General features: G+C 43.6%; 1 protein-coding gene across 8 annotated transcripts in view; it reads left to right on the forward strand.

The window, feature by feature from the left end:
* Rreb1 (ras responsive element binding protein 1) overlaps positions 1 to 26,562 on the forward strand; it is a 185,259-nt gene that overhangs the window by 125,763 nt on the left and 32,934 nt on the right. For all 8 annotated transcript variants that reach the window (XM_015990857.3, XM_076573187.1, XM_006972775.4 and 5 more), the window contains exons 4-8: positions 293 to 505; positions 5,154 to 5,243; positions 6,547 to 6,710; positions 24,187 to 24,331; positions 25,125 to 25,261. In XM_015990857.3, coding sequence (XP_015846343.1) covers positions 335 to 505; positions 5,154 to 5,243; positions 6,547 to 6,710; positions 24,187 to 24,331; positions 25,125 to 25,261 — 707 coding nt within the window. In that variant the 5' untranslated portion in view covers positions 293 to 334. The remainder of the gene's footprint in view (positions 1 to 292; positions 506 to 5,153; positions 5,244 to 6,546; positions 6,711 to 24,186; positions 24,332 to 25,124; positions 25,262 to 26,562) is intronic.

The following is a 26,562-nucleotide window of genomic DNA, read 5'->3' on the forward strand; positions in this document are numbered from 1 at the left end:
CTGGGTGTATTAGCTCATACCTGTAATCTCAGTACTTGAGAGCCTAAAGCAGGAGGATCAGGGAGTTCTGAGTCATCTTGGCTACAGAGTGAGTTTGGACAGCCTGGGCTACATAGCAAGCCCTTGTCTCAAAAAACAAACAAAAAGTCATTTTGAGCTCTGTTGTGGGTATGGGCTTGAACTAGGATAAGGGTGTTGGGGACCTATCTCTATTTCCCTTACTATGATTAGTACCACGTGGCTGTGACAAGCCTAAACGCTCATGATAACATCAATAATATCTGTTTTTCAGTTCTATAGCAGAGAGTTCTTAGAAGCATAAAACCTCGTCCCAATGACATCAAATTCACCCACTGGTTTAGAAGGCTCAGACCTGTCTTCCATCAACACCATGATGTCGGCAGTGATGAGCGTAGCGAATGTTACTGAGAATGGTGGGAGCCCCCAGGACATCAAGTCCCCCATGAAGCCTCCAGGACCAAATCGGATTGGCAGAAGGAACCAGGTAAGGGTCTGTGGGCTGGGTGGTAGCAGCCTGTGGCTTTTGTCTTGTGAAAATGTAGGGGAGAAATTCCCAAGCTGCCTAAGAGGAAACCCTGGACACATTCTGAATTAAAGATATACCCAAAGGCCTCCATCATTTTTCAGGAGCAGATTTTTTTCATGATTTATATCTTTGCATGCAGGAAATTTCTGCCATTGTGTCTTTCAGGGAAAGCACCATTATTCCTTGCCCTGTGATTTGACTTAAGCACAAGCTTATGTTTAAAGAAATGAACTTGACTGCCTCTGCTACGATGTGGTTTCTTTTCTTTTCACACAGCTGATTAATTAGTAGCTCCTTGATTCCCTTTTTTCTCCTTTTTCCCAAGTGTGTTCACATTAGGTGGCAAATACGTTCCTGTTTGTTCCGGATTCAGCTTTCTAGTTTTAGAGACCTGCACTTACGGCTTCAGAGAATCCCGTTTAAAGATCTATTGAATGGAAAAGGGTTGTGCTCAGTTCACAGAAGTGCAAGGTCCTGAGTTCAGTCTGTTTAATCCTCTTGAGTTTTCAGTGGTCACAGGATTGGGAGAGGCTGCAAAGAGTAAATGCATGAACAGGAATTGTGAGGAATGCTGTTAGAAAGCCGCCGTCTCTTCTGTTAAGAACAAGATGTCTTTTTTAGTTAATGGACAAATGGGGCACTTTTGAAAAGTTGTTGCTGTCATGATAGCAACGTTTTCAACAATATAAATAAGGAGGCAGAGGGCAAATAATTCTCAGTCCATCTCTGAAATCAAATAGTGTAAACTGACTTCCCCATTAGTTTCCTTTTTTCTGGTATAATGTAGTTACACTAAAACCTTGTTTGGAGACAAGGCCTCCTTCTCAGGTTGTCTAGGATCCAGGGTGGACGAGAACAAACCTGTTGGGGCTTTTGTGAATTAATGACTGTTCTTATAGAGATTTCTCTCCACGCACGTCCATGATGGATTTTTGACAAATTCTCAGGTTTTTAGTACTATGTGCCCCCCCAGGTGGTGATAGCAGCCCCACGTGCCCTGAAGTCTGTACGTTTGTATGCCTCTGTTCCTCGCCTCAAGCCTGAGAACTCGGTAGAGCTCAGGGATGTTTTCGGTTTGGAGCATTGATAACTTTCTCTCTCTCTCTCTCTCTTTTCCCTTGCCTTCGTGTGCCTCTCTTCCTGTGGGTGCCTGAGAAAATACTCAGCCTGAGTACAGAAGGAGCACTATCCCTGGGAAGAAAAGGTTTATTTCCACTCTCATATGCCTGTCCGTCCATCTCTCCATCTGTCTCTCTTGTCTATCAACTCATTTAACAATAGACCCTGCTTCTATTTCCGGCTAGCTACTGTGCCAGGTGTCTAGCATTCAAGGATGACTAAGAAATGAGAGGTCATTGTCTTACTCATCCTTCTCTGCTCTACCAAGAATGAATGGAGGACAGGGAAGAGCTTTTCCTTAAATAGCATGGCATGGGCATAGCTGCTCCAAGTCCAGGCTCTAGACCCTTCCCAGTTGTTCGAGACAGTTAGGGTCACTGAGGACCCCCGACATTCCTTCCACCTCTGGATATTGAGTAGAGGTTGTTTCTCAGGAGTGCAGTGTAACTGGGTCACTTGTCGTCCACCTCCTTTCTCCTCCAGGGATCTGACACACTGGCTTTGTTTTTGGAAGGGAGGCTTAGGCCAGAGGTAACCTGCGAAACGCAGCCCCCAATTTAAGGCACCAAAGCATAGTGGCCGGCCAGCTCGGGGAGTGAGGAAGTACCCTTACCTGACAACTGCTGGCAGGGAGAGCAGGAGAGTGCCTTTGGAAAGGTTGCATCCATGTGACCATAGCATTCCAGGAGAGATTAGCCCCAGCCGGATGCTGACAAGGGTGCCAGATTGTTTCATTATGGACTGGTTAGTTATCACATTAGCTGCTAATTTTATCTCTCGGCTCAGGAAGTGTGTTTCTTTCACCAGCGTGGCTATAGTAACGACAGCTCAGACGTCTTTAGCGGGCCTTTCCCACCATCACAATGCTCTTTGGCTATTCTGTCCACCTTTAAAAGTTAGTAAATCTGATTCCACAGACCACCCCGGGTTTTGTGAACTTGCATTATGGCCTGCACGACAGTATTACCAGCTTCAGGCTTGACAGAGGTTAATGATCAACCCTAGAGTCAATATCAGTCAGCTCTCTGTGCCTCCACACAATGTGCCTGGTGTCTACTTCAAGGTGACCACAAGATGATTTTATTAAAATACGTCACTTGGAGGCCTGGGGGGGGGGGTGTGGTTGTGTGTGTGGGTTTTTTTGTTGTTGTTTTGTTTTGTTTTTGAGACAAGGTCTCACTGTGTTGCCCAGACTGGCATGAACTTGTGGGCTTAATCAGTTCTCCTACCTAAGTCTTCTGAGGGAATAAAGGGATGAGCCACTGTGTCTGGCTGGGTTTGGGCTTTTTTTAAATGTGCATTTATTTAGTACACAAATTTGCACTTACTGGTAAATCTTTTAGTATAAAATGTCTAGAATATTGTCAATCTGATGACTTGACATAAATACCTCATAGCTTGACTTTTCCCTAAAGTTTTGACCTAGCTGTGAGGCATTTTCTGGGTGAAACCAGATTTTATCTATCTATCTATCTATCTATCTATCTATCTATCTATCTATCTATCTATTTATCTATCTGACTTTGTAATCTTCAGCTTCCTTAGAATTTGAGAATGGAAAAATGTTTGACTAGCCTAGTTCTCCAAACTGCTTCTACAAGTTAGAAAAACAAAAACAAAAAACTTAGAAGACAGCCACAAAAAGACATCATCACATACTCATTTTACCCGTCTGGTTTACGGGGCCATTTGTTTTCACAGTCTTCAGGGTAACTTTTACTCTCATCCCATCTCATGAACAACCAGAAAGGTGGTGCTTTTCTGTGCCGTGGGGCAGACTTTATTTAGGATTTCGATTTAAGGTAATGGGCCATTGAGCAGCTAGTCTGAGTGTTAAGCTGGTGTCCATTTCTTAATTGTTCTCTGTTTGGAGCAAGTTCCTTGTCCCTCTGTACTGTAAAGTTTCTTTTTCCAGAAAATGGGGTCCATAATAATGGACCTCTCTTAGTGATTGTGGAAGGAAGAACACCAGACCTGATGTTGCTGTAAATTCACTGATCAGCATGTGCTCAATAATTGGTATTAATAGTAAAAGTAGAAACTCATTCAAATGAGTGCAAGTGAAAAGAAATCTACTCTAAGATACCCAAGACCAGAAAAGGATGTGGAGGTTGGCCAGAGCATCCAGCCGCTCTTCTTCTCTTGCCTCTCACTTCATTAAGCACCAACATTCCCCCCCACACTCCCCACACCCCCACCCCCGCCCCAAATGATTTCTTGTGGCTGGACTTGACATAGCGTGAGCTCTGGATCCAACTCTACATGAATTCTCTGTGGATGTGCTCATGATCACCTGATCAAGTAATTAGTTGTCCCTAAACCTAAGTACATCAGTGTCTGCTGGGGAGATTGTAAGAAAAACAGATCTCAGGTGTTCCCCCCAACCCTGGACTACTATGTTGAGAGTCTAGAAGTTTATATTGTTCAGAGCTTCTGGATGGTCCTGCTGTTTTTGGAAGCCTGGTGATGGCAATATTTGAACATTCCAATTCCTGAGAGCTGCCCAGGCGTGAGTACAGTTAGTTTAGGAACATAGACAGGGACCTATGATGCCTGAGTTCTGTGTGGTTAAGAAGGTAATACTGGGCATTCCTTGTGATTTCCCATGAATTACCTAGAAGGAGGAACTTATAACAAAGGGTCAGTGAAAGAAGCTAGCCTTTTCCTTAGAAAAGTAAAACTATATTGCTTGAAGGAAGCTTGTCCTGTATGTTTTGAGGGAAAATAAAATGAGCCACCTAACCAAATAGTGAGCTGAGTTTTTTTTATCACCTCTTGTGGAAATCTTTGACTAGTTTTGACAGGGTCAGAATTCTTCTTCTTTATTTATGGACACTGTCAAGAAGATGCTAGCATTATGGGCAGAGCCTTGTTATTCCCACTGAGTATTACTGCTAGGGCACTAAGAAACCCTTCCAAGGTATGGTGGACTTTTCTTATGAGGGTTTCATAACCTCTCTTAAGTTCCGGAGGGACCTTGAGACCTGGCTGTCTCAGCACATGGAAGGTGGAGGCAAGAGAATCAAGAGTTAAAGAAAGTCTAGGCTGTTTAAGGAGGCCAACTCGGGCTACTCGTGACAATAACAAACAAGCAAACAACAAAAGGAAATAGTACCTGGAGCTTGGGTATGAGTGGAGGGAGAAATACACCCTGGCCTAGCCGAGCTGTAGGTGACATGGTGTTTTTCACTCACTGGGGTTAGTGGAATGAAGTGTGATAGACTACTATAAACCTGTCTGCTGAGCATTGTGGCTTTGCCTACTCTTTGTCAACTAGTTTAGTCTTAGCACAATGTGGCCAGTGTTAGTTTTCTCCTTTTGAAGCAAGGAAACAGAGGGCAGATGGGCAAGGGACTTGCACAAACACCTGGCCAGGCTCCAGTCTAATGATTTCAGCTGCTTAGACCCAGCTCTTAAGACATGGGCTTAAACAGAAGGTACCAGTTTGCTGTGATTGGCTATTCATGCTCTGTTTTGATCTCTTTAGGAGACGAAAGAGGAGAAGTCTTCCTACAGCTGCCCCCTATGTGAAAAGATTTGCACCACCCAGCACCAGCTGACCATGCACATCCGTCAGGTTTGCCGCTACTTCTGTATTTCAAAGTTTAAAACTATTCTCGCTAACAGGATGATTTGATCTTGATTGAATTGTCCAGTAAATTGTAAGCCATTAAAATTTAGTGTTTTAGCAATCTTGGGGTCATTATGAAATATTTTTTTGCATAGTCATGTTTCTATGACAGAGTCTAAGAATACATTTTTCAAACATATTTGAACATACTTAACTGATCACTTGTATCGACATTGTGTTTCTTATTGTTTGTAATGGTATGAACTAAATCTCTTAGGATACAAGATTATAGGTGTCAATCTCCCTGCCCCATCCCCTGTACTTTCTCTGGTTCTGTATTTGTGTGGGGAGGAAGGGGAACAGGTTACGGGGATCTTTTCATGGAGTCCTAGTCCATGCTGGCTTTGACTTCAGCTTGTAGCCCTGGTTATCCTAGAACTCTTAGCAGCCCTCTACCTCAGCCTTCTTAGTGCTGGGATTGCAGGCCTGTATCACCACACCCGATCCCCCCCCCCTCCCGACTTAGTATTTCTTAACAGGGTCTTGCTATGTAATCAAGCTGGCTGAAGCCCCCAGCCCTCTGCCTCAGCTTGCTTCCTGAGTGCTGGAATACAAATGAGTGATATCATGCCCACCCCTGCTTTTTAGTTGATACAAATGTACTGCAGGCAGCTGAGGATCTCCTAGACTTGAGATCCTTCTTCCTTTACAGTAGACTGTGTTCTTATCGCCCTCACTCCATTGCTGCTTCATGAGAGACTGCTGGGGAAGAGAGAACAGGGGAAAATAATGGGTGTATTCAAACCAGGGAAGGCTGCTACATAGTGATGACACTGAGAAACCTACTAAAGAAACTTGGGTTTGGGTAGAAATGTTTCTTACCATATTTCAGCAGCCCAGACCACCTCATATACAGGTTTCTCTGTTCGCTAACAACCAGTCTAAGTCTTCAAACTGGAGCCCGGTTTGTGGCCTCCCAGTGTGAAGATCGTATTTATTTCACATACTGGCTGTATAGTTAAGACTTCTTCCAGCCAGAGGAGTTATTATATGTGTTCATTGAACCCGTAGACCTGCAAAGACTAGCTCTGTCTCAGTTTTGCAGTAGAACTAATTTTCAGAACTAGAATATGAGAGTGGAAGATAACACAACAAAATAATTATATGCCCGTGTCCCTAATGCTTTTGGCTCTTTCAAAGACACTTAAAAAGGAACCAGATAAAAGTTGAGAAAGCGACTGGTTGTTATTAGATCTGTATTTCTAATGCCATCTTCTCAAGTGACCGTTGCCCCGATTGCTTTCTGTAGCACAACACGGACACTGGAGGCGCTGACCACTCCTGCAGCATCTGTAAGAAGTCACTGAGCTCTGCCAGTTCCCTGGATCGTCACATGCTGGTGCACTCCGGCGAAAGGCCTTACAAGTGTACAGTGTGTGGTCAGTCTTTCACCACCAATGGGAACATGCACAGGTAGGTGAGGTGTCCTTGGCTGGGGTGGCTGACGGCACCATTGAGCCATCGAACCCCAGTACTAGACTTGCCTTACAACCTCAGAGTTTTTGTTTTTTTCTGTTCCCCGTAGAGAAAAATCTGAGATGGTTTTAATTGCCTGTTTGGAGCATCTCAGGGTATTAGAGGTATCGGCTAGGCTAAACCTTTGGCCCTTTGGTCCTTCCGGGTAGAACAGTGTTTTTCCCCCTGTGCCACTCAGAGTTTTTCTTTGTGAGGCAGCCAGAGGTGGGAAGCTTATTGCATATCAAAGCACCCTTAAGACGAAGCATCATGTATGCAGCCTTTCACTTTAAACAATATCTTCATGTGCCTTCCAGATCTCACAAAGGTTTTCCTTTAAAAAAAAAAAAAAAAAAAGTGGAGCCTTTGAATAGTTAAGTGGCCTGGTTCTGAGGCTTCAGAAAGAGGATAAAATGTGTGTGTGTGTGTGTGTGTGTGTGTGTGTGTGTGTGTGTGTATGTGTGTGTGTGTGTGTGGTGGGGGGAACATCTGATAAATGCTAGGAAATAACTTCCTGGAGTGATGCTCATTCAGGGATGAGACAGAGAACAGACGTGGATGGATGTATTAAAATGCTGAGAGGTGAAGCACTGGGAATGTATTTTATAGAGCGATAGCATGTGTTTCGAGTGGTTAGAGCAGAAACAGCTTCCAAATGCAAACTTTTTTTTGTTTTTGTTTTGTTTTGTTTTGTTTTTTGAAACAGGGCTTCTCTGTGTAGCTTTGCTCCTTTCCTGGAATTTGCTCTGTAGACCACACTGGCCTCGAACTTGCCTGCCTCTGCCTCCTGAGTGCTGGGATTAAAGGCGTGTGCCACCACCACCCGGCACAAATGCAAACATTTTAAGAACATTTTCAGAATAGAATTATGAGAAGAGACTCAAAATATCACATTCTCACAGAGTCAGTGACACACCAGAATCCAAATCTCTTCTAGTGTTTGTAAATTTCTGTTCTTTGTGTCTTTGGACATCCATTTTAAATTGTTGTTGTTTGCTGCTGGCCATTGAATCCAGTCTACTTAATTGGATTAGGATGAGGATTAGAAGGTATGAGTTTAGCAAACAGTTCCAGGCACATGGTGAACATCCAATAAATATTATCTGGTGTTATTATGTGGTATCTAAGTAATTCTTCAATAATTTATAGCTGGTGAATCTTGGTCTAAGCTTCTAGAAGTGAGGTAGGCTACAATTTCATGAAAGGCCTCAGTTTTATAATTTTATTTGTTTTATTTTATGTGTGGGGGTATTTTGCCTGAATGAATGTATTTGCCAGTATAAAACCCTCAATATTATAAAGTGCTCTGCTGGATCTCCACCCCTGTTTGAATTCTTATTGGGCATCAAAGAAGGAAGTGGATTCTTTCACTTGTTAATAGACCTACACTGTTCTGCATCGTCATTTTACATTAACACGTGATTTTACATCGTAGCTTTTGGTTATTTGACGGCCATATTGACCAGGGTAGTGTCACTGACTTGTCTTTGAAGCCTGTTCCTTTTATTATCCCGCCTCCTCTGTCTATCCCACACTTGCCGTTCTCAGCCTGGTCCCTGGGTAGCTGCTCTTCTCTTGGATGATTCCACATCTTCTACTGAATAGAGCTCTGTGTAGGTGGTTCCGGGCTGGCGTGTGGCTGTGGACACACTGATGAGAAGAGCCTCCGTGTGGCTGTTCTGACCTTCACTGCTGATGGCTGGTGGTTCACCGTCACACATCCTCTCATTGTTATCCAGATCACTTCTGATTTAAAAATCTCCCCTTTTGAGATCATGTCTGTGATGAAATTTAAACATACCAAATATACCTGTTAAAGATAAGTTGTTATCTTTGACAAGGGATGTTTCTGGCAGTGCATCGGTGAAACTCGGCCCTCCCCAAACACTGTATTTGTCTACTCAAAGAGAGGTAAGGTAGCGTAAGGAGGTTCACAGTTTCTTAGACTTAAGTTTATGATCCATTTTGAGTTAAAAATATGGATAGCCTACTTTTCTTTTCCTCGTTAAATTACCTTGCTACTCTTGTCAAAAATTGACAAATGTAGGAAGAATCTCATCTTCCTTCTGCTCCGTTGATCTGGGTACCTAGCCCAAGGCCATTATCACAGTGTATTGCTTACTCTGACTTTCAGATGAGTCTTCAATAAGGAAGTTTGAGTCTTTCACCTTTTTAAGTTGCCTTCTGCGCCCCAGTATTAAAGTCATGCCTAGATTCAAACTTGTTTTGATTAATCTGACTTGTTTGCATTTCTATCTGGATAATTCAGTTTTGTTGTTTGGAGGAGTACTAGGGCTCCAGATAGGCTGGGCAAGTAGTTTGGTACTGAGCTAGACCCTTACCCTATGTGGAATTTAGGAACTGAGGTCAGTTTCTTCAGAAGGAGCAGCTACAGTTATTGTAGGTATATATTCAGTCAGTAAGTCTGTTTTGATATATTGCCATCTTTTGGGGCTTTTTTTTATTTGTTATTATTTTGTTTTGTCAGAACTAGGAATCGAACCCTGGGCCTAGGGAAGCACTCCACCACTGAGCTGCATCCCAGCCCCATTACTGCCGACTTAACAGTATTGAGTCTTTCCATCCAGTGGCGGAGGCTGCTTCCCCGTTCATGTGGTCTGTCTGGGTTTCCTTGAGCAGTGTCTCAAGGTTCTCAGATTATTATTAGTTTTAGGCTTTGTTAGATGAATTCCTCTTTTATTCCTTATGGTGGTATTGAGTAGGGCTGTTTTCAGTTCAGTGCTGGTCTATAGAGAACAGTTCAAGTTTATGCATTGATCTTGTTTCCTGCTATCTTTCTAGGCTTCTTTCTTTGTTCTTAGGAGTTATTTAGTAGATCCCTTAGGATTCCCTCCTCCCAAGCCCTTGGCATTTGCAATAGAGATGGCTCCATTCTTTTTTCCACTCTGGAGGTCATCGATTTTCTGTCTTACCTCTTGGAGTGCACCAGACAGACCTTTAGCAAATGGAAGTAGAAGCGTGTAGACATTCTTGTCTCCTCACTCCTTTTCCGAAGAAAGCATCCGGCCCTTCCCTGTCAACTATGATTCGGTTGTGGGTTATCGTAAATGAAATTTACCAGTGGAAGGAAGTTCATCTCTATTCCAAGTTGGTTGGATTTGTTTTTTTTTTTAAATAGTGAAAGAGGGTTAGATTTTGTGAATGAGTTTTGTCTGCATCTGTGTTTGTTGTCTTTGTTAGTGTTTTTGTCGGCCTGTCCTGTCCCCTCCTATGGGATGTTTCTCCCATATTTCTCCCTATTACTGATTTGAGGTCATTACACTACATTTATTTTTTTCTTTTCTGCTAAAACTTGTAAAGAGTGGATTAAAAGAACATTTGATTTTTGCTAATCAGTCACAAAGTCATTATCACCTTCATTTGTTGGCAAAGCTATACTTTCAAAAACATTATAAAAATGTGAAAAGACTTACAAAAATGTGTCAGAGTGGAGTTAGATTTATATGCCGGGATGGATCCATTCCAGAATCTGAGACTTCAGTGGTGAGCTGTGCTCACTCCTAACCACATACCTGTGCTACATTAATCAGGAGCCAGAACTGTCCTGGGATGTGTACAGGAATTAAAGCATTAATGAAGCCCGAGGTTCTGATGACCATGGATGGAAGGAAGCAGTCAACTGAGAATCTAGTATTTGGGACCCAAGTCCTTTCCCCATTTCCCTGCTGTTGCTTCCCAGGGTCCTTTGGTACCTACCAGGGTCGAGTAGCACGCAGGAACTCCTTTGTGGGGTTTCCAGATTTGACACTGAGCCAGACTGCCAGAGGACTACACAGTGGCTTCCCTGGGCACCTGTGAGCCCCATCTGAGTTTCCCAGTTCCATCTTGGTTTTGTTTTTTGCTTTAAGATAGGGCCTGGGGTCTGGCTATGTCATCAAAGCTAGCCTCAAATTCATTTCTTCTGATTCAGCCTCCTAAGTTATAGGCTATCAATGTGTGCCACCATACCGACACCTATATTTATGACCGGCCATAAGAAGTTTCCTTTGACTCAATGGCCATATGATCTGATTATCAGTCTCTCTTGATGGGCACAAATTGCATCTAATCTCTGATGAGGCCTGATTTCCCTTGGAATGGTTTTCTATATTTTTATTCTTTCGATCTCAGGTGTAGCTCATTGCATGTACTTAGCAAACTTTTTAAAATGCAGAGTTCAATTTCTTTGAAGACTTAAATCCATGAGAAGGCAGGATACAGTGTCACTGAGGGGCCTTCCTTCACTTTGTGCTCTAAAGGCTGTGTGATGGGCCTCCATGTGTACACAGTTCTTGCAGACGAACTCTGACCTTACAGTGGTTGCCTTATGAGACAGGTCTAGGCTCTATTCTAGGATTTTTTGTTGTTAACATTAAGGGGGGGAGGATGCCAGTCTCACAGCATACGCTCCATGGACTCGGGCTCCAGGGAGTTCTTAGCTGATATTGAGTGGAGTACTTCACTTCTTTGGCCCCTAGCTCTTCCATGAATGTTTTGGTTATTCTAGTTTTTAAGTCAGTCCTTTAACTGTGTGGTCGTTACATTAGTCAAATAAACAATGAGACCGCATACTAAACTGTTCTGGGTAGTCACATTGATAGTTGCTTTGCAGCACCCATACACTTCTTATACCTTAACTACACTAAGTAAATTTACATGGTAGTTTGATTTGTGTATGAATGTGTGTATTCACTCATTCATTCATTGAAGTATGTTACCCAGGACTCTACACAATCATCCTGACTCAGCCTCTCAGGTACTAATACTACATGTGCATGCCAGGACATTCAGCATAATGTGCTGTCTTAAAACTAAAAGTAGACAGAGTCAAGAAATTTCGAGAAAGTTTAGGTAGGAGACGTTTTAAAGAGTGTATTATCATATGTGGTTCCTGTCCTGCAGTTCTCATGTTTTTGAAGTTTGAAAATATATGTGTGTGTGTGTGGGGGGGTGCTGCTTCTGTACATATTTTTATGTGACTTACATAAGCAAGTAAAGGCTAGAGATTGTCAGGTATCTTCTTCAGTTGCTCTTTACCTTATTTTTTGAAACAGGTCTCATTGAACCTGGAGTTCACCAAATCAGCCAGGCTGTTTGGCCATCCAGTGAGCTCCAGGGATCATCTGCCTGCCTCTGCCTCCTCAGCACTGGTACTGCGGGTGTGCGCTGATGGGCTTGACTTCTCCCGTGACTTCTGTGGATGCTGGGGATCCACACTCAGGTCCTAATGCCTGTCTAGCAACACTTGATCAACTGAACTTTCTTTCCAGCCCCCTAAAAATTCCTTATCTCAAACCCATAGCTTAGTTTATGAACAGAATAATAGACTCCCGTCGAGCACAGAAAATAATTCACAGAAATATCACTGTGGGTCCAGCCACTGACTTTCCCAAACTCTTTATCAGCTGCTCTCATGTTGAAAATTAGGATTAAACAGAGTGTGCCTTCCAAAACAAACTCAGGAAACCAAGCCAGAACACATGCTCCAGGTGAGGCTGATGTAGGAAGAAGGGCATCTGCAGTTTGTAAAAGTTGTTCTAGAAAGCCTTCAGTTGTGGATCCATGACGAAGTGAGACCTGGAAAGAGAAGATGGGGGCAGACCTTGTTTGAAATGTCTACAAAACAAGTATTCTTTAAAAAAAAAAGAAAAAAAAAACCCTTAGTAATCGTCTTTGCAAAGTAGGAAACTCAACTCCACTGTGCTCCTTTCCCAGACTTGAAGGTGTAGAGTTATAGGTGTTTGTTGAGCTGGGAGGGGCTGAAGACCTGGAAGGTGCTCTCATGGCAGCCTTTCCCTGTACTCTGTGAAGAGCAGGGATGTGTTCTTATTTTGACTGTCATAGGAAGGTAAAAAGAACTGTGTGTGGTGGCGCACGCCTTTAATCCCAGCACACTGGTGACAGAGAGAGGCAGGCGGATCTCTGTGAGTTCGAGGCCAGCCTGGTCTACAGAGCGAGATCCAGAACAGGCACCAAAACTACACAGAGAAAACCTGTCTCAAAAAATTTTAAATAAAATAAAATAAAAATTAAGAAGAAGGGAGGGAGGGAGGGAGGGAGGGAGGGAGGGAGGGAGGAAGGAAGGAAGGAAGGAAGGAAGGAAGGAAGGAAGGAAGGAAGGAAGGAAGGAAGGAAGGAAGGAAGGAAGGAGAAAATCTGAAGCATCGACTAGCTGCTTTCCCATGGACTTTATTGCCTGACCCCAAGAATGCTGCTGGATAGCAGATAATCTTCAGGAATAGAGGCTTACATGTTCCTATTATACTTGAAGAAAATCTTAGCTGCACAGAAATGTGACTTACTCCATGATAAATGAGACTACAGAGGCTCTAGAGTTAGCTTGCTCCTCTGCGATGCTTGAGCTAAGCCTGCTGCTTGCATGCACAGCTGAACTCAGCTTTCTAGAACAGGTGGTCAGCACTAAACAAGACAAGGAACAGAGGTCAGGCAGTGTCCCCACCAAGAGGAAGAGCTCTGTGAAATTCTCTCATAGTCACATTGAGTTTCTGAGGACTCCCTGTAATGAATCCTGATACTTGCTGCTTCTCAAGTGTGGAGGTGACCATGCAAAGGTTCAGCCCGTCCCCTCACAAAACATCTCTTAATTACTTGTTCACACTGTCACCATGTTCCTCTGTGGGAAGGAAGGTATCAGGCAAGAAATTAGTTCCATGAGAAAAACCTGTGGGGCATTCCACTAAGGACAGACTGTGAAGTCTTGTTTCCTATAAATACCCCCTACCTGTTCTTGTTTATTTGAGATAAGGTCTACCTATGCCATCCTAGACTGGCCCCAAACATCTGGGCTGTAGTGTCCTCCCAAGTAGCTGGAATATAGATACCCGACTTTAGATAGTTCTAAAGAAAGGAAGAAAAACTTTTTTTTTAAAAAAGAAGGTACCTATTTTGAAGAAACAAGACAAGTTAAAAGAAAATTGCTTTAGGAACAACTGGAAATCTTGATTCCTTTAATTCGGGTTAGAAGACCCTACATCATAGCTGGACACAGTGACATACACCTCTAATACCAGCACAGGAGGCTAAGTTGGAAGGATCTCAGAGTTGCACACGAGGCTGGGCTACAGAGTGAGACCCTGTCTAAAAACAGACAAAAAGATCATACATGTATAAATGTTATCTTGCATGCAACGCTATAACTGAGATTACCAAAGACTTCATGGGTGAATGTGTTTATACACACAGAATATTCACATCACTGCATGTATGTTAATGCATACACATCACTGAGTATTCAGTGAGTGGTAGTTTTATGGTAATAGTGTTAAGTATCATCAGCATATCTAATACTTTATTTTAAAGTAAACACACCTGTGATATAGTTTAGAGGACTTTCTTTAAGTGTTGAAACTTGTAACCAGGGAGGAAAAAAAACTATATATATTAATCCCTTCTCACTCCTCAACAGCATCCTGTTGAGTATCCAAATGATTCCGTGGCCTATTGTTTTCCCCTGGACAATGAACATAAACATTTGTAAATCTGCTCATCACAGGAGAATTCTTAAGTTACCAATTTTACCCTAATTACATTATTAAGCTTTCAATAATTAGCTTTCTTACTTGATTATATTTAAAGCTTTCTTGTTTGATTGTATTTAAACATTTTTAGCCTTTGTTGACATCTCAGTGGCCAGGTTTGGGACTATGGTGCTTTGATAAAGGTGACATTTTCTGGACTGCTTCTACAGCCTTTGATCAACCTTCCTTCCATTCTGGCTTTCTAGGAAAGAGATCTCCATGAAATGGCCAGAAAAGTCTCCCAGGGTCTGTCCTAGGATTCAGAGCTAAGCCTTGAACTGGCATTAAGTGCTTAACAACTTGTCCCAATACACGTTCTCTTAAGATATTTTGCCCAACAGTCTGTTGCATGCCAGATCTGCACACAAATTTACAAACAGCAGAAAACAGACTCTGTGCCCTTTAAAAATGGAGGAACAGGATGCATTCTAAGAACCCAAGTCTGGTCAAAAACTGTTTTGCAGAGAATCTATGTACCAGATGCCTAAGTCTCCATTATCTGAATACATCTTTTCTGCTTGTTCTGCGATAAATTTATACTTAGAGTGGGGTGTGGATTTGCACTGAGCTATTAGATGATATTCTATGGCTCTTTTCAGTGATTGTGCTTTGCATTTTAGAAATCTGCAACTAGTAGAACACTAGGATTATTCTCTGAGAAGGAGTAGGCGAGAGTGACCTCTCACTTAATTTTATTATTCAAATAAGATAAAGCGCATGAGAAAACATCAAAGCAGAAAGTTAGCTGCTGTTGATTGAGTCTCTTGAGTAGCTGTCTGGAGATGGCAGTGTTTTCTTCCACTTTGGTTTTTCCTTCTTTAATATACTTTTCAAGGATCACTGCAGTTTTCTTTTTGAGTGAATAATTTAAAAGTGTACTTGTGACTGGTGCCTATTTTTTATTTCTTTCTGAAAGCCCAGTTGGAGTTCAGTCGGGTTGAAGGGAGGGAAATAAGTCGTAAAACTGTCCCCACACGGGGTGTGTTAAACGGCAGTCAGGCCGTCTTCCCTCAGTGCCGCTTCTCAAGTTCATGATCTGCTCCATAATCCTTTATCATTTGGCTGGCTGGATGCTAATATTTTTAACAGCCTTTCTTCTGTTATAGCAGTAGAAATGTTTATTTATTCTTCTTCTTTTGGAGAGGAAGTAAATACCAAAGTTTTCTCTTGAATGCAGACAGTGTGATATTTTGTTGAAATATTTCAAAAGCTTACTCATACTAGGTGAAACTAGTAGATGGCGTCCAAACCCGGAGCATCATGCTTGCCCATACTTGAACAGCCCAGTCGTTAGGAGAGCTGAGAACTAGGTCACAGCAGGCAGGGGATAGGTGTGCTGGGAGCAGGATGAAAAGTTTGTCGTGGCCTCTTCCCCTGTGCATCGGCCCCATGGTCCAAGGATTTGGCCTACACAGTGGGTGTGGATCCAGTTCAATTTTATAACAAGAAATTAGTGGCATGGAGGAGGATTCTGGTTTCCAGCACTAGCTCACAGATGGAGCCCTGCAAGGGTGCTGGCTGCATTTCCAGGGCAGCACTTCCCTGGGCTTTATACCTCCGATTTTTCCACCTTTGTTTAAATATCCAACCTGCCCAACCTGTTTGGGCTGTGCAAGCCGGGGCTAGCAAACACCAGAACGTGCCCACTCATCAACGTTTTTCTGATTTGTTAAGAAAGGCAGCATCTCTTCCCCTCACCCCCTTCCAAGAGGAAATGAACAAGAAGCACAGAAACTGTGTTTGTGGACCGGAATCACCATCTCTCCTCCGGTGCCCGTGGGCACCGGTGAACTCTTCTTTACTCCTTTCAGGGTTCTAGGATCCTCCATGGGGAGCTTATTGGCCTTCAGTGGAGATTTTATGTTTTCTCAGATCAGACTGTTTCATAATGTGTTCCGTGTTTATGTAACCCAGCTGGCTCACCAGCTTTACAGGTGAGAAAACTGAGGGCCAGGTTTATAAGCTGCTCTTCCGGGGCCCCCTCCCTCCTCAGAGTTGCCGAATTGGAACAGTATGCAGTTCTTCCCTCAAAGCGCGGTATTTGATTGTGTCATCTCTGGAGAGCAGAGGCCATCTGTGCCCTACATCTGTCCCATTTAAGATAAAAGGCAGCTGTAACTGCTGCAGGCCTGGAGAAGAAGGCCCAGTGGTTTTGGTAGGTGATGATTCTCCAAGATCATTTGTCGTCATTCTCCCGGTCCAGATTCCTCCTCCTCTCTCAGTCGCTTCTCACTGGCTCCTGAGTGATACAAGGTGTCCCTGGGCAGCAGAGCCTTGTCCTTATCATCATGCTTGTTCTTCTCTCCACCCACCACGATACTGCCTTCCATTTTTTCCTGTTGTGCATGAGGTGACCATCTTGAAGGGCCCAACCTTGTTCCTCTTCTGGAAGGGCTGGGGAGTGGCGAATGTTGATTCACTCTTGGCTTACTATAAAGATGGTTATCTATTCCTCCTCCACAAAGGAAGATGAATGAATGATGAGGTTCTGCCATCTTTCAGAAACCTAAGAAGAATCTCCTGCCAGGCTGAAGTGACATGTCTCAGTGACCGAAGCCTTCCAGTCTGCCATGAAGCATAGCTTTGGGCTTGGTTTGACACTGTTGTTTCAGCCTGTGCCACAGACAGGCTTTCTCTGTGGTGAAGCTGGGTTCCCACAGAGGGAATGGCTCTGAGCCAGTGAGGCTACTTTGAGAGCGGTGACTTCATTTGGGGCCCATCACAAGAGAGTGTCATTTTCAGGGCAGGACTGCCTATGGGATGGACTTGGGACTTCAGGCACCATCATGTTACTTGAGTATTGTGGGGTAAAAGGGGACATGTTACCTGAGTATTGTGGGGAAAGCAGTCTGTGCTCATGGAGAATGTTATCTCGATAGATGCCTTCTGAGCAGGGAACGTAGTCATAAACTTCAGTATGAGGACGAAGGGTCAGAGTCTCACTTTAATGGCCTCCATTGGGCCCCGTTGTCCTGTGAGAGGACATGGGATCTAACTGGGTAGTGGTGGGATAGGTATCCTATGTGTAGGGCATTTGACCCATGCATCAGAGAGATTGGGAGCACAGCCAAGACTTTCACACAGAATGCCTGCAGACAGAAAGTTTTTGCTTCATGCCCCGCTGACTTCTAGACTGTTCCGAGAATGCAGGTGGTTGGGTCAGCACAGCGGCTCACACATGATCAAATCTTCCTCCACACCCTGGCATGGCTGGTATGACCTTCCTTCTGGACAAGCACGACTGAACATGAACAACACCTTCTAGTAAGGAGGTGTCATTGCCCTAACGGGTGGGGCTCATTGAGACTGTCTTCCCATTCCGTCTTCATGCTCCATCCCCCTTTTCACTGCACAGAGCCTGACTGACAGTGCAGACATCACTCCCAGCCTTCTACCCTAAACCCCTATGCTAGGTATTTGTTACAAAAACAAACACACTTCTTTGCAGAGACATGCTTTTCTTCAGTCAGAAGGGTAGGTTGTAGAGCTCTGGTGCTTCTTAGATTTATTCACTCCTCCTTGGCTTATCACAAAGACAAGAAAAGCTAGCACCAGGTGGATGGGGATGTGTCTATCCTCAGGTTGCCAGAAACCTGTTTGAAGCAGTCACCTTCAGTAATGTAGAGCTGCCAATGTAGAGTGTGGTGATGGGGTGACCTTTCTTGTCAAGTCATTTGTTCAGATTATCAAACACTTCAACCCCTCCACTAATACATCTATGAGGAAATTACACCTGGAAAGCTAACATGAACTGGACATATCTAGATCTCTCCTGAGCACTACCCTTCTGGTGTAAATTAAATATGAGAGACTTAATGAATGCCACTTACCTGGGTTAGTCCTTAGTTTGGGTCCTATTTAAAAGTATTCAAAAGAATTTTAAGAATGTTATATTCCAATTTTCTTTAAGAATTCATACTTGGTGTATTAGAAGATGGGTCTGAGAGAGGTTTAGCATTTACATCCAAAAACTGTCCACAAAACAGCTAAGGAATCTGAGGAGGCTCTCCAGTTATTCACACTCGCATCCTTCAGTGTCTGTCGCTTGCAAGGCCTGTGAAAACCCGTGTGGGTGGGGCCTACCGCAGCCTCCAGCCTGGAGTCTAGGACAAGGCTTTGTGGCTCTAAGAAGCTTCCAGGTGAGCTTGATCTGAGGTCCAGGTGTTAGAAATCAGTGTTGAATACCCAGATTGCATCACAACTTCAAGGCCACTGCAGCCTACCTTCTAAACTCCTGCTTCCTCCTCAGACCGAGAGAACAGTTGACCCCATGCCCAAATCTGATATTTACAGATTACTTAATCTGCTGAAATATCAGCAGAAAGTTCCTGTATTTGAAAATAGAAGAGATGTCAAGAGCTAGGGAGGGGTGCATTTTAGGGACTGAGCTGTGTGATCCACCTTCCTCAAGTTACTTAAATCAGTTCTTGTACGAAGTATAAAAAGTACAGTTTAACAGTGATACTGTCAGTATTTTTATGGATAGTTCACCTTACTAAATGTGGATATCACTCTGTATAAATAAAATGCTAATTGGCCAGTAACTAGGCAGGAAGTATAGGCAGGACAAGCAGAGAAGAGAATTCTGGGAAGTGGAAGGCTGAGGCAGAGAGACCCTGCCAGCCGCCTCCGCCATGAGAAGATGTTAAGATACCGGTAAGCTACAAGTCACGTGGCAACTTATAGATTAATAGGAATGGGTCGATTTAAGATATAAGAACAGTTACCAAGAAGCCTGCCACGGCCATTACAGTTTATAAGTAATATAAGTCTCTGTGTTTTTACTTGGTTGGGCCTGAGCGGCTGTGGGGCTGCTGGGTGAGAGAAGTATACTTTGGCTATACGTTAACCTCTCTTGAGTAGAGACACTATTTTGAGCTAGTTAATTAGTTCTAATAACAGGGGAAATTAACCTATATCTTCAGCATTCATTTTTGGCATGGTTGCCATTAAAATCAACAACACTATACTCAACAATCAGACATCAAGTCTGTTCACATTATATGTTAGTAAGGTCAGTTATAGTACTGGGAGACTTGAGGATGCATGTTACACTGATACTCTGACTAAAACAGTTTCTGCATACCCTTTGTTCTTCATTTGTCCATGCCTTGCTTTGACAGACACTCATTTTTTGCTTCAGCCGTCCAGCCATGTGGTGTGTATTTCTTGTCTGCATGCTGTGTGTCTTGGAAGCTGGTGCAGAGACCAAGAGGGAACAAGCTCTTAAGTAGTAGAACTCACTTTTGGTTGAAAGCCGAGGATCAAATTGAGTTCAGGATATTACTATTTTCTGCTGTGTATTATAAAGGAATCAAAACTGAGTAGTAGGTTTGAACATCAACAGAGGTAGTATGTGGAACTTTAAGACCTAATAGGAGGGATTGCATGATACAAAATTTACATGGCTGAAGCAGACCTAGGAAGCCCTGGAGTGCCACTTCCTAGGCAGAAGGTATAGGAAATGCCTGGGTACCAAGGCAGGAGCTTACTAAGAATCATTAGGAATTCTGAAGACTTTAAGCAGGAGGGAGTATGGTACTGTCTGTTTTAGAAATTGCCCTGACGCTGTGTAGAGGATGAAGAGCAGGTAGAAAGGCAGTGTGGCTAGCACACAATAGTACTAAGACTCTATAGTCTATGATGCAACCATCTCAGTTATCATAAGACAGCTTATCCAGGCACAGTGTATTTCCAACACCGCCCCACATGCTGTGTGTGTGTGTGTGTGTGTGTGTGTGTGTGTGTGTGTGTGTGTGTGAGAGAGAGAGAGAGAGAGAGAGAGAGAGAGAGAGAGAGAGAGAGAGAGAGAGAGAGAGAGAGAGATCTTAGATGTGGAGGTTAAAGGACAGCTTCTAAGAATGGGTTCTTTCCATCCATCACTTGAGTTCTCAGGATCAAACTCAAGTTGTTAGATTGGTGGCCACATTATTGAGTTTTAAGACGTCCGTCTTCCCAGCATGCCACCACCAGAAGATAGATAGAGACAGAAGAACCTCTAGAAGCTTGCAGGCCAGCTGCTAGCCTTGCAGACATAGCAGTGAACAAGAGAGACCTTGTCAAGAATAAGGGGGAAGGTGAGAACCAACACTCAAGGTTATATTCTGACATCAGTATGTATGCTGTTGCACCTGCACAGCACATGCACATATACACACATGTGCAACTACATACAAGAACTGTAAATGTGGTTAGGGTCATGGATTATATCCTTATTTAAAATTCTGGTTTGTGGTACTCAGCTCCTTTTCAGAAAGATGATTATTAGTTTTCACATCTACTAATACTCTGTCATAAGTCATCCTTGTCAGTCTGGAAAGTGAAAAGATATCAATTGAATTGCTCAAGGGAAGAACGGGGAAGGCTGGATTGTGAGCTTGGTTGAAGGAATCTTAGGCATCTTAGTTCACAACAAACAGTGAGAATTAGAAATGTGTCAGGTAAACCCACTTGTTCAGCAGAACCAAACCAGGCTATTTTTCTGCCATCTTCCGTGATCAGTGTGTCACAGTTGTGTGCTCTGTACTCTAAGAACATGTTCATTTACATTTGTATTTGCTGGATCCGGTGTGGTCCAGATGTTGACTAGCACATACTCTGAGTTCAGTTAGTGACCTGTATGATTCCTCAGACTTGTATGCAGTGTTTGGGGGCCCACGGTGATTTAATTATGAAGAGAGAACTTGGCAAAATGAAACACTATAATCCCCTTGTGCTGTTTGAAGAGCTGTCCTGCGGAAAATAGTGTAAACGGTCAACTTTGTCACCTGAGGATGGACAGACACTTAAAGCAAGAGAGGCATTTCCAACTGGTGTGCCAAAGACGGAGTTTTACAGTGAGAACAGCTGGTGAAGGTAGAGAAATCCCTGGGGCTGGAAGCACGCACTGAAACTAGAGGACGTACACTCTGCTCTGCTTGGATGGAGAGAGACTTCATGTGCGGAGTGTGCAGCTGATTAACATCTCAGTGAGCTGGGGGCTCACTGGCCTTCACTGATTTGGGGTACATGGAAATTAGATAAAATTTAGGAAAAAAAGACTGGCATTTTATGGACAGGAATTAAGAGTTGTGTCTTCCCTGCCCATCCTTGCTACCATGGCCCTCCCCTGACAGGAAGAGGCAATTATTGGCTCATTGTGATGGCTCACCCATGTCCTGTGAGCCTTTGGAAGGAAGTGTACAGCTGGAGTGGTCATCCCTGTCTCTGGAGGCTAGGGATGCAGAGCCAGGTTGAGAACTCTGGCTGTTGACTGACTTGAGATCACGAGTTGCCCTGCCACTATTGTCATCATGGGGCTAGAAGAAAATACTGGGAACTCCCCATACAGTGGCCACGACCAGAGGTTTCACTGTAGAAGGAAGCTATACTTGGGTTTTGAATCTGATGTCCCAGCAGGAATGTGGGGGAAGTAGAATGGATTGCTCTGTTCGTCCAGCATTTATGTGCCACCGAGCTTCTCTGACCTGCCACCTCCGCTCTGTGTCCAAAGCACTCCTGCAGGTAGAGGTGTGAGGCAGGGGTGAAGGTTCTGCAGTCCTTGATCGAGACTGGAGTCAGGGCATCGTCTGTGCCTGACCTCTTAGCCCTTCACCCTCCTCTATCTCCTGTTGCATTTTGCCAGGAGTTTGATATCAACTATTCTGCCTTGCTCCATAAGAAAGCAGTAAGAAAGGGCCCAGGTCCAGGTTATGGTCCTGAGTTTCCAGCAGCTGATCCAGAACAGAAGTGATGCCTGAAGTGGCCTTTGGAGGCCGTCTTGCTTAATAGGTGGAGCATGACATCAGTTGGTTATACTGAAGCTCATTCTGGCTGGAAGGCTGTGGCCTCCCTGCATCTGAACTGTTTTCCTTGTAGAAAGGACAGTCATCTAAGTAATGTTCTCACAGAGCCCTCACTAAATGCTGGTTCCAGACCCTCCTTCCTGTCTGCTATGAAAACAGTTTCTCTCATAAATCCCCAGGGTGAAATAATACAGCATTGCCTTATATATCCATGTGTGTTTGTACCATGATTGAGAATATGCAGCCTGAAATGGCCCAGTGTTTACAGCAATCATTCTCTCATTCCTAGTGTTTTTACAGTCTTATAGGAAGGAATGTTCATTTAGCTAGTTTAATTAAAATTCATCGAAAGACCAGATTGATAATAATTGATAACCCTTATAGATGAGTTCTTTTCGAATCTTAGATTTTTTTTTTTCAAAACTTAACATTTGTGGTGAAGCATGCAACAAATGTCAAAAAGAAACTGACCAGCTTGCCTTTTTTTCACCTATAAATGTTGATATTAAAAGAGATGGTTTTGACAGACATAATGGTGCAAAAACCCAGCATAGTGTGCATCTGAAGCCCAGGCTAGCCATGGCTTCATAGTCAACCCTGTCTCAAAACAACAAACAAAAACAAAGAGATGTGTCTCCTTGAATCACAATCCCTTTGGTACTTAGAGCAGAGCTATTTGTGTCTATTAACTTTCTTATGGCTTAAGGTAGCCAAGAACTGAATAATAATAAAGCATCCTTCCCTCAGAGTCTAAGCAAGGGATTCTGTGGCCGTAGTCTGATTGTCTGTGATTCTTGCCTATTTTCTCCCACTGGATACTTTAGGTCTTTCTGCTCCACCACATCAGTTTCCACAAAGAAGAGGTTTGGTTGAGCCCTCTTTCCCCAAAGCCTATGTTCTCTATCCTCAAAAGCCAGGCTACCTTTTCAGCAGGTCCAGCTTTGCTGATGGTTTATGGCTGTAGTCTAGACAGGAGTTTCTCATGTTGTAAAATAAAGGTAGTTTGTTTTTTTTTTTTTCTTTTTGAAATCTAATGCCATTCTTGTCTGTATGTCTTGGGACCTTTCCTTAGAATTTTGCTTTAAAACTTGATAAAATAAGGCCACATACATAATTAGTCATAAGACTCCCCTTTTGGAACTGGCGCATACATAGTATTTATAGTGCTTTCTTGTGTGTGTACCCTAGTTCTGTAGATATCAGAGTTGCATCATATAATGCACTCATTGCACTGTCCAGATGGTTTCATGGTCTGTTAGTCCACACAGATCTTAAGCACCCCAGACTTCTGCTCTGTCGGTACACTTCCAATGTGATAACCCCAAATGCTTCCACAGGTAGAGCATGACAAATAGACCTGATAGGTGGAAAGTGGTTTCCAGGGGCTAGTACAGAATTGGGACTTGGTGTATGATCTAGTGGAATGATTTAAGAACCAGGGAGTTCTTTATACTGTAGAATCATGTGTCCTAAAATATGCTTTTTGTCCAAGTACAGTAGACCAACTGATAGTTTGTTCTCATCTTATTAATTCCAGTCAAGTTTGTGACTGTCTTCCAACAAGACACTGAGCAACACTTCTGCTTGCAACACTGTGCTTGCAAGATCCTGAAAGAGATTCAAGGAGATGATGAAGTTTTACAAAGACTGAAGGCACTATAGAAATGATGCCCTTAACTAATAAAGTTTAGGGGTGCGATACTGTCCAGTGAGAGAGCACTTGCCTAGTGTGTATGACGCAGTGGGTTCAACCCCCAACACTTGAAAACAATGGTGATAACTGATGAGTACCCTGCTTATACATAATATTAAAAAAGAAAAGAAGCCGGGCCATGGTGGCGCACGCCTTTAATCCCAGCACTTCAGTGGCAGAGGCAGGCGGATCTCTGTGAGTTTGAGGCCAGCCTGGTCTACAAAGCAAGTTCCAGGACAGCTAGGACTGTTATACAGAGAAACCCTGTCTAGAAAAAGCAAAAAGAAAAGAAAAGAATGTGGGTCTTGTGGTGGTGGTGGTGGTGGTGGTGGTGGTGGTGGTGGTGGTGGTGGTGGTGGTGGTGGTGGTGGTGGTGGTGGTGATTGTCAGATCACCTTTTCTGTGTGTCTTCTTTGTAGACATATGAAGATTCATGAGAAGGACACCAGCAGTACTACAGCTGCAGCCCCTCCGTCCCCTCTGAAGCGTAGGCGGTTGTCCTCCAAAAGGAAACTGAGTCACGATGCCGATTCCGAGAGAGAAGACACAGCACCAGCTAAAAAGGTCCTCTGAGTTTATGACATGGATGTGCCCCATCATGTGGCTTTTGGCAGAATATCTAATCTTTATTATCACAGTGTAGAGACTTGGAAGACATCAATTCTAAACTTGGGGGTTTTGTTTGTTTGTTTGTTTTTGTTTTTTCGAGACAGAGTTTCTCTGTGTAGCCTTGGCTATCTTGGAACTCGCTCTGTAAACCAGGGTGGCCTTGAACTCAGAGATCTGCCTGCCTCTGCCTCCCAAGTGCTGGGATTAAAGACATGTGCCACCACCACCTAGCTGTCTCTCTTCTTTTTTGGTTTTAATTAATTCTGGGCTTTTTCACATGTGTTCCCCTACACTGTTTTCATAAAGAATCTGGAAAAGGCTCCTATATGTGCTTTCTCTTTAGAAGTGCCAAGTAGTACGTGGATGAAATGAAGAATTTCCAAAGTTGTTTTCATGCTTTTTACATTGTCCATGTAGCTGAAGTGGAAGCTTTGTTAGCATCAGGGACTGTTTTGTCCTCCCATTTTTTCCTAATGCCTTGCAGATAGTACGTGGTTCATAAGTACTTGTTGATTAGATGAGGAGACTGAGGAATGGGTGGGTCATAGGTGGGATGGATATTTAGTGGTAGTGTTCACTGAGTGAGTGAGTGAGTGAGTGAGTGAGTGAGTGAGTGAGTGGTCACTCAGACCTTGGTACTGAGTGAAGAGCATACTTTTAGAACTTTCTAGACTAATGTTAGACTCTCTTCGAAAGCAAACTTGTGTGGGAGACCACCTTGGTGATGCCCTCTGTCCTTTTCCCTAAGATGGTAGAAGATGGCCAGTCGGGCGATTTGGAGAAGATGGCTGAAGAAGTCTTTCACTGCCCAGTGTGCTTCAAGGAGTTTGTTTGCAAATATGGACTGGAGACCCACATGGAGACTCACTCAGATAACCCATTAAGGTAAGGAATGTGAATTAGATCCGTGGTCTGGAGACCCACATGGAGACTCACTCAGATAACCCATTAGGGTAGGGGAATGTGAATTAGATCGGTGGTCTGGGAAATTACTCGGTACTGTTTCTTCTGGCATATAACATTCTTATTTCTTGTCACTCCAAACTGGGCTCCAGCAACTGAGCTTATTTACAGGACATTGAGAAGGCACTTAAGAAACACATGGTATGGAGAAAAGGTTGGGTTGAAGATTGTGAGCAAGTGTGGCTGTAGCCATGTGTTCACTTTGCTCCTTTGTTCTTCCTGAGGTCCCTTGAGTAGTCACTGGGTCTCCAGGCATTGGAGAATCTCCTGTCACAGACATAATTCCTTTGCAAAAGGTGTTGCAACCCAAATGATCGATTGCTGTACATGAATAAATGGTCTAGACATGGACAGCCCATGTGTTTCATGTTCTCAGCATAGCATTGACATGTACCAGGTGCTCAGAAGTGCTTCAGCTGAACTGGACTCAGTGCAGAAACCTGAAGCATTGTAGGTAGGAAAGAGTTCTCGGGCATACAAGCAGGAAAGCCGTTATGTAGTGCAGGTGTCCGGTGCTTGTTCTCCTCTCACCTCTGTTAGGGCTGAGCAAGCAGAGCTGATTCTCGGCTCCTGGGGGCTAAAAGTATGGATGGTGATAAAATTTCCAGCAGTGTTGGAGAGGGGAACACTCCTGTCTTTGTCTGACTTCTCTGGTAACTTCTATCAGAAAACAAACAAACGAACAAACAAACAAACAAAAAAGGCTTGTATTCTAGATGAACAAATAGGTTTAGTAATTCTCCCTACAGAATTGCTGCTGTTTATACGTTCCATCTATTTTAAACATTGGGAAGGACAAAGAGCTCCATCGAAGCCTCTGCTCAAGCATATAGCTGAAGGTTCATCGGAGGGCAGAGGCCAGGCTCCCAGATTGTCGCGGTTTTAGGAGACGTCTTGGGAATATAGGATTTGGGTATCTGTTTGCCTAAATTCTCTTATCAATTTTATGGCGGTTTTTCACTGGAGTGAGAGGAAGAACTTTCGGGGAGGTCAAAGTATGAGGCAGTGAAATGCTCTAAAGTACCTGGATGGAACTTCCCAATCTCAAGACAGTGGCTAATGGGTTACCCAGTGTCCAGTGGGATTCAATCTCCAGTCTCTGTGAGGAGAAAAGGTCCCACTCTAGAAAGACCCCAAAAGTGTACTGACTGTCCTACATCCAAGCCTGTCTCTGCCCCCACGTGGCTCCCATCAGCTACACCTGTATCTCTGTTTCCTCATTC

Source organism: Peromyscus maniculatus, chromosome 5 (assembly GCF_049852395.1).
Source record: "Peromyscus maniculatus bairdii isolate BWxNUB_F1_BW_parent chromosome 5, HU_Pman_BW_mat_3.1, whole genome shotgun sequence".
Taxonomy (NCBI): Eukaryota; Metazoa; Chordata; class Mammalia; order Rodentia; family Cricetidae; genus Peromyscus; species Peromyscus maniculatus.